General features: G+C 48.2%; 1 protein-coding gene across 7 annotated transcripts in view; it reads right to left on the reverse strand.

Moving 5' to 3' along the window:
• The window catches only part of GALNT18 (polypeptide N-acetylgalactosaminyltransferase 18), a 410,401-nt gene that overhangs the window by 44,694 nt on the left and 350,012 nt on the right, over positions 1 to 15,695 (reverse strand). For all 7 annotated transcript variants that reach the window (XM_045038963.1, XM_045038961.1, XM_003993000.5 and 4 more), the window contains 2 exons: positions 8,256 to 8,393; positions 2,555 to 2,650 (listed from right to left, as the gene is read on the reverse strand). In XM_045038963.1, coding sequence (XP_044894898.1) covers positions 2,555 to 2,650; positions 8,256 to 8,393 — 234 coding nt within the window. The remainder of the gene's footprint in view (positions 1 to 2,554; positions 2,651 to 8,255; positions 8,394 to 15,695) is intronic.

Consider the following 15,695-nt stretch of genomic DNA (forward strand, 5'->3'; position numbering starts at 1 on the left):
AACTCTAGAGTCCAAATGTCATCAAAGTATCATCGAAAACAGATGGGCATGAGGCTCAAAGTGTGATTTATTCCAAGGCAAAACTTCTCTCCAGCTGAGAAACTGTGATATCAGAGAAGTTATGTGCTTCTAAAATATGGTGGCTGGGCAAACACCGGTTAGACAAATGTGTTCCAGAAGGGGCAAATTGGAAGGAAGAGGTGATGGATCCCCAAGGAGTCCAAAACCCAGCAAGGCTAATTCCATTTAATCTCAAGGCTTGAGAACAATCCTCTTTGTCTTGATGCTCTTCACTCCAGGCCCACTGGGGTGGCATCACCCCATGGCTCTGTGGAGTTGCCTGACCCTTTGGACCTCTAGGGTGGCCCTGCCCAAGCCACTCATTGCTTTGACCCTACCCCTGAGGTCCTGGGAGGGGTCATCCTGGACCACTGAAACCAGAGAGGTAGGCCTTCCCTTTGAGGTGACAGCCTTGCCCCTGGGTTTGTTGGTGGGTCTGGCCTTCAGCATCTTTCTTCTCTTGAGGAATAGTGCATGTTCACAGCTGAACAGCTCTATGCTCCTGCCTTGTGAAATCTAAGAAACCCATCAGCCTGCCTTCATTCTGTCCTCTCTTCAGGGGAGGCTGCCAGTGTCTCTGCTGGTATAAGCTCATCTCTATTTATGGCTTCTGCTGCTGTGATGGCCGATTGAGTCCACGAGTCCTACCATGATCTCTTAATCAAACAGTTGTTCAGTCACACTCAGGGTTCTCTTCAGAACATGCCATATGGACAGGATGAGAATTTTCCAAATCTTTGAGGTTAAATGGGGTCATAAGGGTCAGGCCCTGATCTAATGGGATTAGTGTCCCTTCGAGAAGAGACACCAGAGAGCTCTCTCATTCTTTCTCTTCCTGCTGTGTGAGGACACAGAGAAGGTAACCATCAGCAAGTCAGAAAGAGCCCTCACCAGAAACCACATCAGCCAGCACTTTGATCTTGAACTTCCCAGCCACCAGAACTGTGAGAAAATAAATTCCCGTGACATTTTGTTACAGCAGCCCCAGCCGACCAATGCAGGCATTGTCTGCTAAAAGTAAACACACGTCAACCCTATGATCCAGTGATTTGACTCAGGTATAAATCCAAAAGAAATGAGTCCAAATGTGCACCAAAAGACATGAACAAGGATGTTCATAGCAGCAGTATTCATGATACTCTCAAACTGGCAATTTCCCAGGTGTCCATCAGCCATAAATACATAGGCAATACTGTATATTCATAAAATGGAAAATTACACAGTAATGAAAATTACAGCTACATGTAGCAGCATGGAGGAACTTTACAAATACGATGAGGAAAGACAGAAGCCAACATGAGAAAGCATACACCCTAGGATCCTATTTATATAAAATTCAGAATCAGGCAATAATGCTTTTTTTTTTTTTAATCTAGGGGCTGGTTATGGTGGTGCATTTGCTCTGAAAACTCACTAATCTGTACACTTACAATTGGCTACTTTCTATACATATGTTGTGCGTCAATAAAAAGTTTACATAAAAATAGTCATCTGTGAAAAATATCGCAGCATTGTAAGAACGAGGAATGAGCTGCTATACTGTGTGGTGTGGGGAGAGTGTGATCTGCTGACTTACAACTGACCAGTCAGTGATGTCACAGCAGCTTGGCCCCCATAAAGGACGAGCGGGTGGAGGTCACAGTGGACAGTTGCTGTAAGTCTCAGCACACACACATCATGATAGCCTTCAGTTGTATGTTTAGGTGGGTAACCACTCTTTTAAACACTCAGTTATAATTGCACAAATATACACATCTTCTATACCATCTTTTTAAAAAAAAAATCATGCCCTTCTGGAGGTAAGATAAGTAAACTCTGAAAGTGCCAGAACAGGTCAGTCTGTGGCATCCGTGGAAAAATGGCTGTCCGTTGTACTCTACTGAATAAGCCATTTCTCTAGCCTGTGTTTCAGCACCCTCTTTGGATATCTGGAGCCTAGGCTATGACTGGCTAATTTTTCCTAGGATAAGTTATTTCCCTGGTAGCTTTCCCTCATTCTCCACCAGGAGAAGGTCCTAAGAGCTAGAAAAGTTCTCCTGGCTATAGATCTTGGCTCCAGCTGTGATCTACTAAAGGGCAGATCCCAGAGGCCATGAAATGGCACTGTGAAGAGATTGAGATGTCAGGGAGCTTGGGGGGGACCTTGGGTTCCCGCCTGCTAGGGAAGGGCATGGCTACCAGAGCGAGGACTGAGATTTACCCATAGTTTCCCCAATAAGGCAGGCGTTCCTCTTCAGAAATTTATCCCTTTCCTTGCTCCCCACCCCAGGGGATCCAGGCATCCCAGCATCTGCTCCCCGCCCCCCCCCCCCCCCGCCACCTCCTTCCAGGCAAGGCAGGCATGACTCTCCTCTTCTACTCATGAGCATACTCTTATTGAAGAGCCCTGGAAGCCTCTGTGCCTACAGTAGCCACAACATGACTTTAGCTATCCTTCTCCACACTGGACATACATGTGTACACCCCCAACAGGAGCCTCTCTCAGGGAACTCACCTGCGGTGTCATCCCGTGGCAGATGTACACGATGGGAACGTTCTCTGTGTCTGGACCCTGATCAAGACACAAATCGGTCTTCAGAGAGTTCTGCAGCTGGACACCAGAGGAAAGGTAGCCACACCAAGGATAAAGGAACAGAGAAACACATGCATTAAGTCAGGAGAAGCCAGCATTCCACTGAGACAAGTCCCATGTCCATAATCGCCCCACGGCCCCTTGATTACTCTGGAGAGCAATAACCACCAGCTTTTGCCTTGCATGAAGGTGCTGAGGAAAAACCAGCCTCCAGGGAAGGAGAAGCATTTTTGTGTTGTTAAACTGTGACAGTCCAGGTAGAAATAAAAGATATTCACACATGCACAAGATGGTGCCAGGTTCTTTACCCTGTCTATTTCCATAGGGGTGGCACCACGGCTTTCAATAGTCCTTGGTTAGAAGTCTTTGCTCTGGAAGGTTGGGCAAAGTGGGCAATATGTTAGCTGCCTTCAGGCCTGAGATGTCCTCTGGGTCCTTTCTGCCTCCTGCAGATCCAACAGGGGCTGGCTTGGCCCCTGTGGTGCCCAGATGATGAATCTCCAGAGTGGAGGTCAGATAGGTGGATAAGGGGTCCAGGATGGGAGTAGGGGAAGAGAGAGGTATCTCTTATCCTCACCTACAGGCACATAGCAATCAATAGAACCCGTGCCTGGGTACCATGGACCAGTGTCTTACCATGTCTGGTAAGAAAGCCAATATTCAATGTTCCTTTCTGGCATATGTCTACTTCCAGTCCCTGGAGAGGACAGGTTATTGTCCACATGGCCCTGCTCACCAGCTATAGCTGAGTAGACCATGGTGGGCACCAACATGCAGTTTAGAATGAGTTAATAATTCTATTTCTTTCTCTATTCTCCACCCTTCTCCTTCTGGAATGTAACCATCTCATCATCCTCTTTCTCTGTCCTAGAACTCTAGATGAGAGAGTCAGTGTGGTCAATGGGTGGTGGCCACAAGAATTGTGAAGCCATTTAGATTGGGTATGGGGTATCTATCGGGCCATATGTAAGCTGAGAGATCCAATGTGGTCAAGGAAGAAATGAAGCATGAGACAGGATTAGAGAAGTTCTGCCCCTGCTATGGCTTTAGTGGCTTCCGGGCTCGGGTGCCCATGTCCAGCTGCACTTTACTTCCTGTGCCCATTAGAGTTTGTGGTATCATTAGCCACCTCAACTTGAGCTAGCTGATACATAGCTCTTGTTAGCAACCGAAGCACTCTGCTTAGAACAGAAGAGGGATGTTGGAATTCAGGGAAGACCAGGGCAATGGACCACACAGGTGGGGCATCTAGCCAAGGAGGCCAGATACTGATGGCGGCTGAGCTCTCATGGTCTTGACAACTTGTGGCAGGAAGGCAATGGACCCAATTAGGGGTGCAAAATGCAACAACCCGAGGCACGTGTGTGCTCTGTGAATCCCCTGTTCTTGACAGGGGACAAGGAACAGAGTCAAATTCTTTTCTCTTGAGCTTCCTCTCCTCTACCAGGCAAAGGCATCTCAATCCCAAACTTGCAGTTTGGAAGTTCTGAAGAAATATAAATGTGTGCCAGCTCCCTAGGCAGAGGCTCCAGAAACATCTATGTAGCAAATCCTCGTTTATAAAAGAACTATTTGGCTTGCCTGTGTGAGGCAGCATACGTAAACACTCTCTGGACTTCTCCCACAGCCTACAGAGAGGTGGGTGTCACATCTAAAGCTGAGAACTGTAATCCATTAGTGAGACCCGCTAACAGCTGTCGCAAAGCAAAAGCAAAAGGTCCGTGGAGCCCTGATGTCAGACTTGGCTTTCTGCTAGGTTCTCAAAGCCATCCCCTGGGTGAGGAGGTAGGTGGTGGCTTTTGATAAAGTGCCCCCAGCTCTGTGTCATTCCTCCCCCATTAAGCAGGTGGTCTGTTGATGCTGTTGGGAGAGACAGGCTGGGATGGAATCCTGGCTCCAGCTGTGTGGTCTTGGACAAAGAACATTTACTCCTTTTTGTCTATTTTCTCCTCTCTAAAATAGGGATAATAATAGTGCCTACCTCACAGGGTTGTTATGAGGGTTAAATGAGACACTACCTATGAGTACATAGGATGGAGCCTGGTAAATAGCAAATGTGCAATAATTGTTAGCTACTATTATTACGGCTATAACCTTCCTGAGAGCTATTCAGGGAAACTAGCTTTTATGGCTGCATCTATGTGCCAGCTACCATGTGAAGTGCTTTCCATGTGTTATCTCCCCTAATCCTCAGAGCAATGCAGCCAGGTAATATGATCTCTTTTAAGGGTGAGGAACAGTGGCACAGAAGGTCTGCCTCACCTCGTCGTCTGTGATGCCATTTCCATCGCATGGGCTCTTCCCCATGTCACCTCTACTTTTGCCTTCATTTTGTCAGATGAAGTCCTCTTCTTCCTTCTGCTCTCAGCTTCTCTGTTGCTCTGGAAGTGTTTCCTCACCCACATCTGGGTGTAAGGTCATGGCCCTATGCTTCATCATCATCTCCATTTCTCTTACTGTAGCGCTTGGTGTGCTGTGTTCTTACTGCTTCTTCACGTGCCTTTCTCCCCTGTCTGAGCAGGCTGGGGCTGTGTCTTTCTCATGGTCTGTGACACGGGCCAGTCCTGGCCCATAGCAGACAGTAAATCCATGTGGAATGAATGAATGAGTGAAGAAAATGAACAAATGGATGGCATTCCCAAATGAACAACACTGGCAGGTGGACAAGTGTAAAGTTCTTCCCCTCATGCAGCTGGCGACAATCTTGAGACTGAAAACTGCCCCCTCAGATGGTGTAACTATAACTTTTAAGGTTTTCTAACCTGCCAAGATCACACAGAGTAAGTGGCAAAGCTAACGTTCGGAAGCTGGGTGTGTCTGTTTCCAGATGCTGTTCCATCTTCGCTGTCCACACTAGAGCTGGGATGAATCCAAAGACCCCGCCTCTTGGACGTGGAGCTCCACCATCCGGGGGAAACCCGTTCCCACACAATGGGGCCCAGAGGCCCTTCTGCCTGTGGCAGTCATTAAAGGGACCTGTGAGTGGATTAATGGGCTGGGTTATAGACTTGACCCAAGCCCCACTGAGAGTTCCAGGAGGTTATTTGACCTGAGCAATGTAGTTTGGCGTAAGTTAGCACGGAAAAAGTAAGAAGAAGCTTTACCCCCAAGAAGACATCTCTGCATTTCAGAATAAAAATAATCACCAGGAAGAATGATTCAGCCTCAGCAAATCCTCCTGTGGCTGCATCCTGCTTTGCCCATCTTCACCCTGTTGCCCCCATTAAGAGTTAATTATGCTCCTTGACAAGCCAGCGTGTCTCTACTCTGTCAGAGCCCAGGCTGTGGAGGAGCCAGAAGGGAGGGGAGGCTGGCTGGGCTCCCTGAGCAGGGGCTGGCAGATGAACATGTGGGGGTGGGGGTCAGAGACCTCTGCTAGCCCTAGGGATGGTTAGCACTGCTCAGTCCTTTGGGATGATGAGAGAATGGCTTTTCAGCACACCAGAGGAAAAGCAGCTCTAACTAAGGACTCAGATCCAGATCTCAACCCTGTATATGCCATTTACTATTTGATCAACGAAAGGTTTCTGGGTGTGGTAGTGAGGGCTACATGGTAAGTCTGCTGTACATTTCATTAAGATGAGACCCTTTTGCTTGGAAGACAAGAATGCTTTTGGTAAGGCCCAGTACTGCAATGGCTGTATACACAAACCTCCACTGTTGCTTTCCCACTGTAGTTAATACTGTTTGGCTGATACTGTTCAGCTATAGCTGACAGCTTGGTGAGAACATGAATCCAGAAGCTGGCCCTAGCTCACAGGGGTTTGGGGCCAATAGTTTCTCCAGAGCCACAGTAGCATAACCCTCCCTTTTGGATTGGGTCCAACCATGGCCAAGCATCATATACAGCTTGCTATGGGCAGAGTGCAGGGGGACCAGTAACAGCTGTGTCCTCAATATGGCCCTAGGGAGATAGATGGGGTTGATAGGTACTTCATAGTCTGGTGTGTTTCCATGGGAACAAGAGGATCTGAAGCTTCAGGTGAGTTTTCTGGCACCCAAATTACACCAGCCTGAGAAATGGAGACGCAAGGGGCCACTGAGTGATTTCCTCAGGACATGTCAACCATGCCATGGAAACTCTTGTGGGAGGATCTGACTCCCTCCTGTAGGTTGGTCTGCTGGACAACGAAAGTCTCATTGGGGGACAGGATTCCTGGAATCCTGGCTCTGTGTCTTATAGCATCCTAGGATGTCAGAGTTGGAGGCGCACTGAGAACATGGAGGCCAATCCTCAGCAAGCATTTTCCTCTCACCCCAACCCAAGCAGATGCTACGCCCATTATATTCCTGCTGAGGCAGGCCTTCAACTCAGTTTTGACCACAGCTTATCGGAGGGGGAGGTCACAGTTCTTCCTCTGAGTTTTATCCTAGAATATCAAAAAGGTCTGCGGGGATTCTCTCCAAAGAGAGGGAGCAGAGTGCTATCAGAAGCTGATGTTCTAGGGGGTGCCTGGGTGGCTCAGTCGGTTAAGCATCCAACTTCGGCTCAAGCCGTGATCTCACCATTCCTGAGTTCGAGCCCCGCTTTGGGCTCTGTGCTGACAGCTCAGGGCCTGGAGCCTGCGTTTGATTCTGTGTCTCCCCCTCTCTTGGCTCCTCCCCTGATCACACTCCATCTCTCTCTCAAAATAAATATTAAAAAGAATTAAGAAAAAAAGATGATGTTTTAGACTCAGTTCTGTGTTAATGACCTATGTGAACATGGGAAGGTCACTTTGCCTTTTTGTCACCCCCCCACCCTGGAACAAGGTGGTGAGAAATCTTTGTAGTTTTGGGGGCTTATAGCTGTCAATAGAAAAGCTCTATGTGTTCAGGAATCAAAGACCAGATGAGATATCAAAAAAATCAATCAGGTATCATTGAAAACACTTTAAGAGTTGAATCGTCCTGGGAACATTGGGATAATGGTAGAATTTACCATATTAAAAGTATTTTAACCTTAGAAAATACAAATCGTCAGGATATATATTTATATAGCTGAGACATTTTTCTATTCTAGGAGTACAGCATTATTTTGCCCCATTTAACATAGGGAGAAACTGAGGCCCATAGATGTTAAGACACTTGACTGAGAAGCAGCTTGGTCAAGATTGGTTTGGATCCGAACCACATCTGTCTGCATCCAAACCCTGTGCTCTGCCCTCCATAAGGGTAACTGCTCTGTGCCAAACAACAGGGGGTTGGCACCTTCCCCCAAATACAGTGAACTCAAGAAGGTTGTGTTCCAGAACTCCTTTCCTAGAGGCTGTGCGTGTGAGTGGAAAGCATAAGCCCCTTCGGTGGGGGAGGCATACAGGCTGGTCACTAGAACCTCAGGCACCCGTTGCTTGGGGAACAGTGGGTGATTGGTATGTTACCTCGCAATCTTAACCTAACTGCAGGGTTTTGTTTTATTAAGTAGCACATGCAGGTTTGAGGCTAGAGCTAAATTGCTTGAGGCTCCAGAGGAGAGACTAAGTACCTCTCAAGGGAACAGAGAGGTTCTGTCTATGAAACCAAAAGCCGCCTTTTGCCCGCTGGTCTACCAGAGGTCCCGTGGAGTCAGGCTCTCCCCTGACTCTATACCTCTCTCTGGCCTTGCTCTCTGTGTCTGAGTGAACCCCAAGGGGCAGGTCCTTACCACTCCATAGGCAATGATGTCCGAGTACATCCTCATCTCCGGGTACACGCTGACCAGGTACCATCGGAAGGTCTTGCACTGCAGCTGTTTTCTCAGGGCCTTCCTTGCGGTGATGTCCCCAATGTCGATTCCAGAGTCCTGCATGGGTGTGCAAATGCAGAGATACAGCCACCACCAGGACACGGCTTCTCCCCAGACCTCCCAGCCAACGTTCCTGGAGACTGCCTAGTGAAGGGAGGACGTGGGACCTTAACTCCTTCATTTCCCCACATGTCCTTAGCCCCATGACTGTCCCCATGTGGGCACTGAAACGTGAGGTCAGCACTGATGGGGACTGTCACCAAAAGCCTTTGAAAATAAATAGAACAAGGGGGGCCTGAGTGGCGCAGTCGGTTAAGTGTCTGACTTCAGCTCAGGTCATGATCTCACGGCTTGTGGGTTCGAGCCCCATGTCGGGCTCTGTGCTGACAGCTCAGAGCCTGGAGCCTGCTTCGGACTCTGTGTCTCCCTCTCTCTCTGCCCTTCCCCCGCTCATGCTCAGTGTCTCTCTCTCTCTGTCTCTCTCAAAAATAAATAAACATTAAAAAAAAATAAATGGAACAAAAAAACCTGTGGTCTAGGTGTAGGTGGAAGGAGCTGGAGCACACAGTTGGAGTACAGTTTTTTCTACCTCATGCTAGAAGACGAGAAGTTCTGAGCTGTGGGGGGAAAGAGGGAGGGAGGGAAAAAGTGGAAGGTGGAACAGTACTAATTCAAATACTATTCCTAATAACTGCGGCAGAAAAGTCTTTGCAATGCTCGCAATGTGGTAGGTTCTGTCCTGCATGAAACCTGCACAGAAGTTTATATGCATGTATAGTGGCCCACTTAAACCTATGGGATAGCACTGTTTTATAGATGAGTTGAGACAAAGAGAGGTTCAATGACCTCTTGCCCAAAGTCCTACAGCTGATAAATGGTGGAGCTGAGAGTTGCACCCAATCAACCCAGGTCAGGCGTTCGCATTTTTAACCTATGCTATGCATCTAGAAGAGCCTGCCCTCTGCCTCTTAAGACCAGGTCCTTGTGGAAGAAGCAGACCCTCTCTTAGCTTGGGGGTCTTAGTGTAGAGAATAGCTGTGTCTCTCACTTCCCAAGTATATCAGAGTGGTGGCCTCTGAGCCATCAAGGTATAGCAGGCAAGAAGTGGTAATGGAGACATGGATGTGTCCTTGATTTAGAGAGAGGCCCCCATATTCCTTGTGGTCTCAGAGCAAAGGGGAGAACACTGAGTCCCTGGGCCTGAACACCGGCCGTGGAACAGGGCACAGAATCAGCTGAGAAAGAGTTGATGTCACAGCAGAAGATGGTGAGGAGTCTCTCTAGCTGGGGATCAGGTGGAGACTCCGTGACATCTCAGAGGATGACACCACGAGCCAGGGACCAGAGAGGGCATGTGGTATTTTGTAAGCCCAGAGTAGGGAGAGAGGAAGACAGGGAAATAACAGCTCTCTCCCACTGGCACTGGCACTTGTGTGCTGGCTATGTGAACCTCCTGCTTCTAGCAACAGCTCTGGGGATCAAGTTACTGGGGTTGGGAAGATCACGAAATGAACAGAATTTGAGTTAATGTCTGAGAAAAATCACAAACATGGCCGCTGCACGAATCTGCACGTGATCAGGAGAAGTATTTGGTATTCGACCATGGAGGCCTGAGTAACAAGAGAGTGTAGATACAGAAGAAATACATTTATTTTTCCCACCAGAATTTAGGTAACATAAAAATGTGAACCTACTACAGCCTGAAGTTTAAGTTCTAGACTGCTAAGGGGCAATGTCTTCTGAGTACTTCTAGATGACCTCATCTGTAATTTGCCTATTCCTCGGCTCCTGCCCAGAGAACGTTCCAGCAACTGCCACTTGGCCTTTCTCTGCTGGATCCAGGAAACATGTTAGACTAATCTCTGTGCCCCGGACCTACCGCTGAACCTGGACTGTATTGATGAAAACTAGGTTGAGAAAATATTTATGAAGTATTACAGATAAAAGCTGGCAATAAATGTAACCTGCCACTCACTCCAGCCCCAGCCCCAGCGCCCCCCCCCCACCCCAAGGGATCTGTTAAGTATTAGCTCTTTAAACTTCTCTGTCCCTTATCCTGATATCACAAAGGTATTTGCTAGGACCCAGGCCTTCCCCTTCATGCTATCATCGCCTTTATCTGACAAATTAACACTGTGTCTCAGCATTTACGGAAAGCCACTGGAAGAATCTGTCTCTAGAAGGCCCCCGTGCTTTCCTAAAATTCTGGGTTCCCACAGGAAAACTTTCTTTTTACATTCAGGATCAAGGGAAAGTTGGTCTCCCTCCTTATCTAATCCAAGGTGGGAGAAATACCCATCAGAGGCTCATTTCTACTTCTAGAAGATTCAAGAATCAGAGCTTTGCTCTGCTTATATTTCTGGATATCATGCCCCTTTCCCCTTCCTATTTGTTAGTTGACTTCTGCCTTTCCATTTTAATGGTTCAGGACATCTGTACAGTGTATTTACTGTAAAATGCATCAAACTGTTTTCAGATTGGGGGAAGAAATTGAGAAATAAGCAAACTTTCTCAGAGAAGGTCACCTTGACCCTTATTATTAGAAAACAATAAATGTATCGCCCCCTTTGCCAAATACTTAGTGGATTGAATAGAGTCCCCTGTAAAATTCGTGTCTACCCAGAACCTCCAAATGTGATCTTATTTGGCAATAGGATTATTGCAGACAGAATTCATTAGAGATCTGCAGATGAAATCATTCTGGATTTAGGGTAAGCTCTAAATGCAATGGCCAGTATCTTCATAAGAGATAGGAGGGGGGTGGCATTGAACACATAGAGTCATAGAGACAGAGGGAGAGACTGGAGTGGTGCATTTACGAGATGAGGAATATGCCAGGAGCCACCAAAAGCTGGAGAAGACAAAGTATCCTCCCCTAGAGCTTTTGGAGGGAGCACAGCACTGTCGTCACCTTGATTTGGGGCTTCTGGCCTCCAGAATTGTGAGAGAGTAATTTCTGTTGTTTAAAGCCACTCAATTTGTGGTAATTTGTGGTGGTGGCCCTTGGAAACAAATACACCCAGCCCCACAAAAAGCTGGCCAGTATTCCCGCCCGTGTGTGCAGCCACATACACAACATCTTGTAGCCAAACCTAGAGAAGGGCCATCACTTGTGCACCATGGTGAGTCATCCCTGGCACTCAACCTGTCTTTGGGCAAGAGAAGGCGGTGGCGGGGGGGGGGGGCGGTGGCTAGAGTTCCCGAACCTGGTGTAAGAGAATGTTGATGCTTTGCTGCAGGCTGACTTCCTGTATGTTGATAAACAAACTGATTTTCAATCAAAGTAGAAAGGATGCCAGAGCTGGCAGCTCCTCTGGCCATCCCAAAGCTTGGGACTGAACGTGGAAAGGAAGCAGGTTGTAGAGCTGGCGGACCTGGCTGGTGCACGGCAGGGGGAGGACTTGGCATAGAAGGCGACCGGGCAGGATAAATGCCCTGCAAGGGCATTTGAAAGCTGGGGTGGGAATGCAGAAGGCAGAGGCAAGACCACCCACACCGAGAGGTAAATAAGACTTATCTGGTGCTTTTTCTACTTGCCGAGCACCCATCAGAGCCTTTATGTACATGAACTTATTTAATTTTCAAGGCAGCCACTGGGCAGGGTTGTGGGGTCTCACTCTCTACCTGCAGCTGGGATGCTGGAGGCAAAAGGTTAAGTAAACAGGTAACAGATGTGCTGTGGTTGAGCAGAAGGTCTTGATATAGCACCACAGCAAGGGCAGCCGAGAAAACTCTTGGGGAAGGCACGCGGGGCATGTGGCATCCACACTTCCTCCCTCTTTCTTTTTCAGCTCATCTTAAAAAAAATTTTTTTAATGTTTATTTTTGACAGAAACAGAGCATGAGTGGGGGAGGGGCAGAGAGAGAGGGAGACACAGAATCCAAAGCAGGCTCCAGGCTCTGAGCTGTCGGCACAGAGCCTGATGTGGGGCTCGAACTCACAGACCGCGAGATCATGACCTGAGCTGAAGTCGGACGCTCAACCGACTGAGCCACCCAGGTGCCCCTTCAGCTCATCTTTAGTACATGTCAGGTGCTGTCCTAAGCACTGTGCATCCAAAGAGGAAGAAGGCACAGACTGTGCTTGAAAGGAAGGCCCAGACAAGTAAACAGACTCTGTACACAGTGTGAAGCACAGAAGCAAACGGGGTGTTGAGGGAGAGCAGAAGAGGAAGGAGGAGCCCTTAGTCCATCTCACTGTGTGGGACAGCCAAGATGGTGGGGAGGGAAAGGCGAGCAATCAGAGAAGGCTTCCTGGAGGAGGTGACACTCAAGGTGAATTAAAGACTAGCAGGATTAGTTAATCTAGTATTACTCAAGTCTGGCAGCCCCAAACCGGCACCCAGAGAGCTCTGAACAGGTTCTGGGACCACTACATACACATCACAATCTCTGAGGATGAGACCCAGAATTCATCAGCTGGTCTGCAGATCTGCTTTTAGGAGCCACTGACCGAGGGAGAAAGGAATTACACACACTGCCAGCAGATCCATTTGTTAATAAGCATCGGCGAGGTTTCCCTGAGCTCTGATCATGTGCCCTGGCTTGCGCTAGGCATGGTGACACAAAAATGAAGGATACAATCTGTCCCCAGGAAGCCTGTGGTCTAATGCAGTGGCTCTCAGCCTGGATGGATATTAGAATCCCTGAAGAGCTTTCCAAAAAATGATCCCTGGTCCCCTTCCAAACCAATTAAGTCATAATCTCTGGGGCTGGAGCACAAGGGATTTTAATGTTCAGCCAGATTTGAGAGCCCCTGGGGGAGGGGAGAGAGAGAGAGAGAGAGAGAGAGAGAGAGAGAGAGAGAGACAGACTTTTACACCATAGAACATTCTTTCACAGGATAGTGATTCAATGACACAGACACACATGCAAAGGGGGCACTTTCTCTAGCTGAGGCTGACTTTCTAGAGGAGGGGTCGCTGGAACTGAGTCTACTAGGATGGAGGGAAATCGGTAAGGGTGGATGCTGGGGGAGAGGCAGAGGGTAGGGAGTTCCAAGCAGAGAGGACAAAATGAGTAAACATACAGAGAGAAGAAATAGCATGGAATAGATGGGCAACTCTGGAGCGCTCACTGTCCTGCAGCCTACGGAAACTATAATACAGAGTGGGGGCAGGGGGTTATGGGTGGGCAGAGGGGTTTATGCCTGATCTGGTGCACAGTGGAGAGTCTGTTCAAGATTTTAAGCAGGGCAATGATGTGGTCACTGTGAGTTTTTTAAAAAAATTTTTGGGGCGCCTGGGTGGCGCAGTCGGTTAAGCGTCCGACTTCAGGCAGGTCACGATCTCGCGGTCCGTGAGTTCGAGCCCCGCGTCGGGCTCTGGGCTGATGGCTCAGAGCCTGGAGCCTGTTTCCGATTCTGTGTCTCCCTCTCTCTCTGCCCCTCCCCCGTTCATGCTCTGTCTCTCTCTGTCCCAAAAATAAAAAAAAAAAAATTTTTTTAATGTTTTATTATTTTTGAGCGAGATAGACAGAGTACGAGTAGGGGAGGGGTAGAGAGAGGGAGACACAGAATCCAAAGAAGGCTCCAGGCTCTGAGCTGTCAGCACAGAGCCCGACGCGGGACTCCAACCCATGAACCGCGAGATAATGACCTGAACCGAAGTCGGACACCTAACTGACTGAGCGCCACTCAAGCGCCCCACTGTGTGTGTGTGTGTGTTTTTTTATTTTTATTTTTTAAAGATAACTTTGGGTAGTGTGGAGGATAGATTTGAGGGGGTAAGTCTTGAGTCAGGGAAACCAGAGGCTCTTGTGCAGGAAAAGACAAGGCCTGAACTCAGACGTGAGGTGGGTAGGAACAGACAGAAGAGTTCAGTGATGGATTGGGAATGGGGCTTAAGGGAAAGGAGGATCAGAGGAAGACGTGTTTCAAGCTCATAGATCTGGGAAGATGGTGGTATCCTCAACTGTAATGGGAGGGAGAACAGGAGCAGCTTTGGGGGGAAAAGATGTTCTCCATTTTTGGCAGATCCAGTCTAAAGTGCCTGAGGGAGCACCCAGGAGATCGACATGCAGCTGCAGGTCTGAAGCTAAAGGCAGAAGTCAGGGCTAGAGGTATTAGTTAGGAAGTCGTCAATGGATAGATGGTAGGAGGACCCAGGAATAGATGGGACCACCAGGGAGTAAAATGAGAGTGGTTGGCCAAGGGTGGATGCCTGGGTGCACTTAAGCATCCAGGGGAGGTAAGCATTGCCCACAGGGAATTAGGAGCAATCAGAGAGAGGTGGGGATATCCTGGGGTGTGGAATCAAGGAGCCAAGCAAGTACAGAATTTCAAGGAAAAGGTGGGATCCTGGAGGCTAAAGACTTTAAAATGTCCATTAAGCAGTTAAGATGCTTTGTCAAAAGCAGTTTGGGGGCAATACTGGGATGTGACTTGAGAAGTGAATGGAGGGGGAAAGTGTTGACTCTTTCCAGAAGTCTCAGAAGAGGCAGGAGATGGAGTCTGGACAAAGCAGGGAATAGTGGGGGTCAAGAGATAGACTTTTAGAAAACAACACTGACCACCTTCTCCATCTGAGGCTTTATCCTGGACACTCCCACTGCTCATCTGCCTTCCCTTTTTTATTAAAAAAAATTTTAATGTTTATTTTTGAGAGCGAGAGAGAGAGGGAGACACAGAATTTGAGGTGGGCTCCAGGATCTGAGCTGTCAGCATAGAACCTGATGTGGGGCTCTAACTCATGAACTGTGAGGTCATGATCTGAGCTGAAGAATGCTTAACTGACTGAGCCACCCAGGAGCCCCTTATCTGCCTTTCTTGAGTTCACTTCCCTCTCATCCTACCCATTTGACCGGGTTTGAACTACCCTCTGAGAAGTCACAGACACACACTGAATTTCATCATTTTCCAGTTACTTTTCTCTCTTGGTTCTCTGCCATTCATTGGATTTACTATCCACTTCAACATCTATCAGCCACTATGAGGGGAGAAGGCTAAAAGATTGCAGCTTTGGGGTACAGAGAGAAGGGGGCAGGAGTGTGGACAGGACTCTAAGAGACTACGGATCTATGATACTTCACTGCTAAGTTCCTGGGGGACTTTCCAAGTGTTCTTAACATTTTGCTATCAGAGGACACCCACAGTGGGGCTCAGCATGCTCCCAAGAATACTGTGATCCAACTCCCACAGCCACAGATGGGTCTAGAAGGCATTGCTGTTTCCCTAGAAACACTCCCACTGTCAGGGATGCAATCCTGGGGCTGGTTCATTAAGGTTGCTCACACTCTGGCTGGTATTTCTTGGCTCCTCTTCTCCCTACTGGTGAAATGTCACTGGTCGTGGGAGTACACATCCCAACCCCACCCCACCCCACCCCCCCATGATAGTGGAGGTGATGGGGGCTGCCTAAA

This window comes from Felis catus, chromosome D1 (assembly GCF_018350175.1).
Source record: "Felis catus isolate Fca126 chromosome D1, F.catus_Fca126_mat1.0, whole genome shotgun sequence".
NCBI lineage: Eukaryota > Metazoa > Chordata > Mammalia > Carnivora > Felidae > Felis > Felis catus.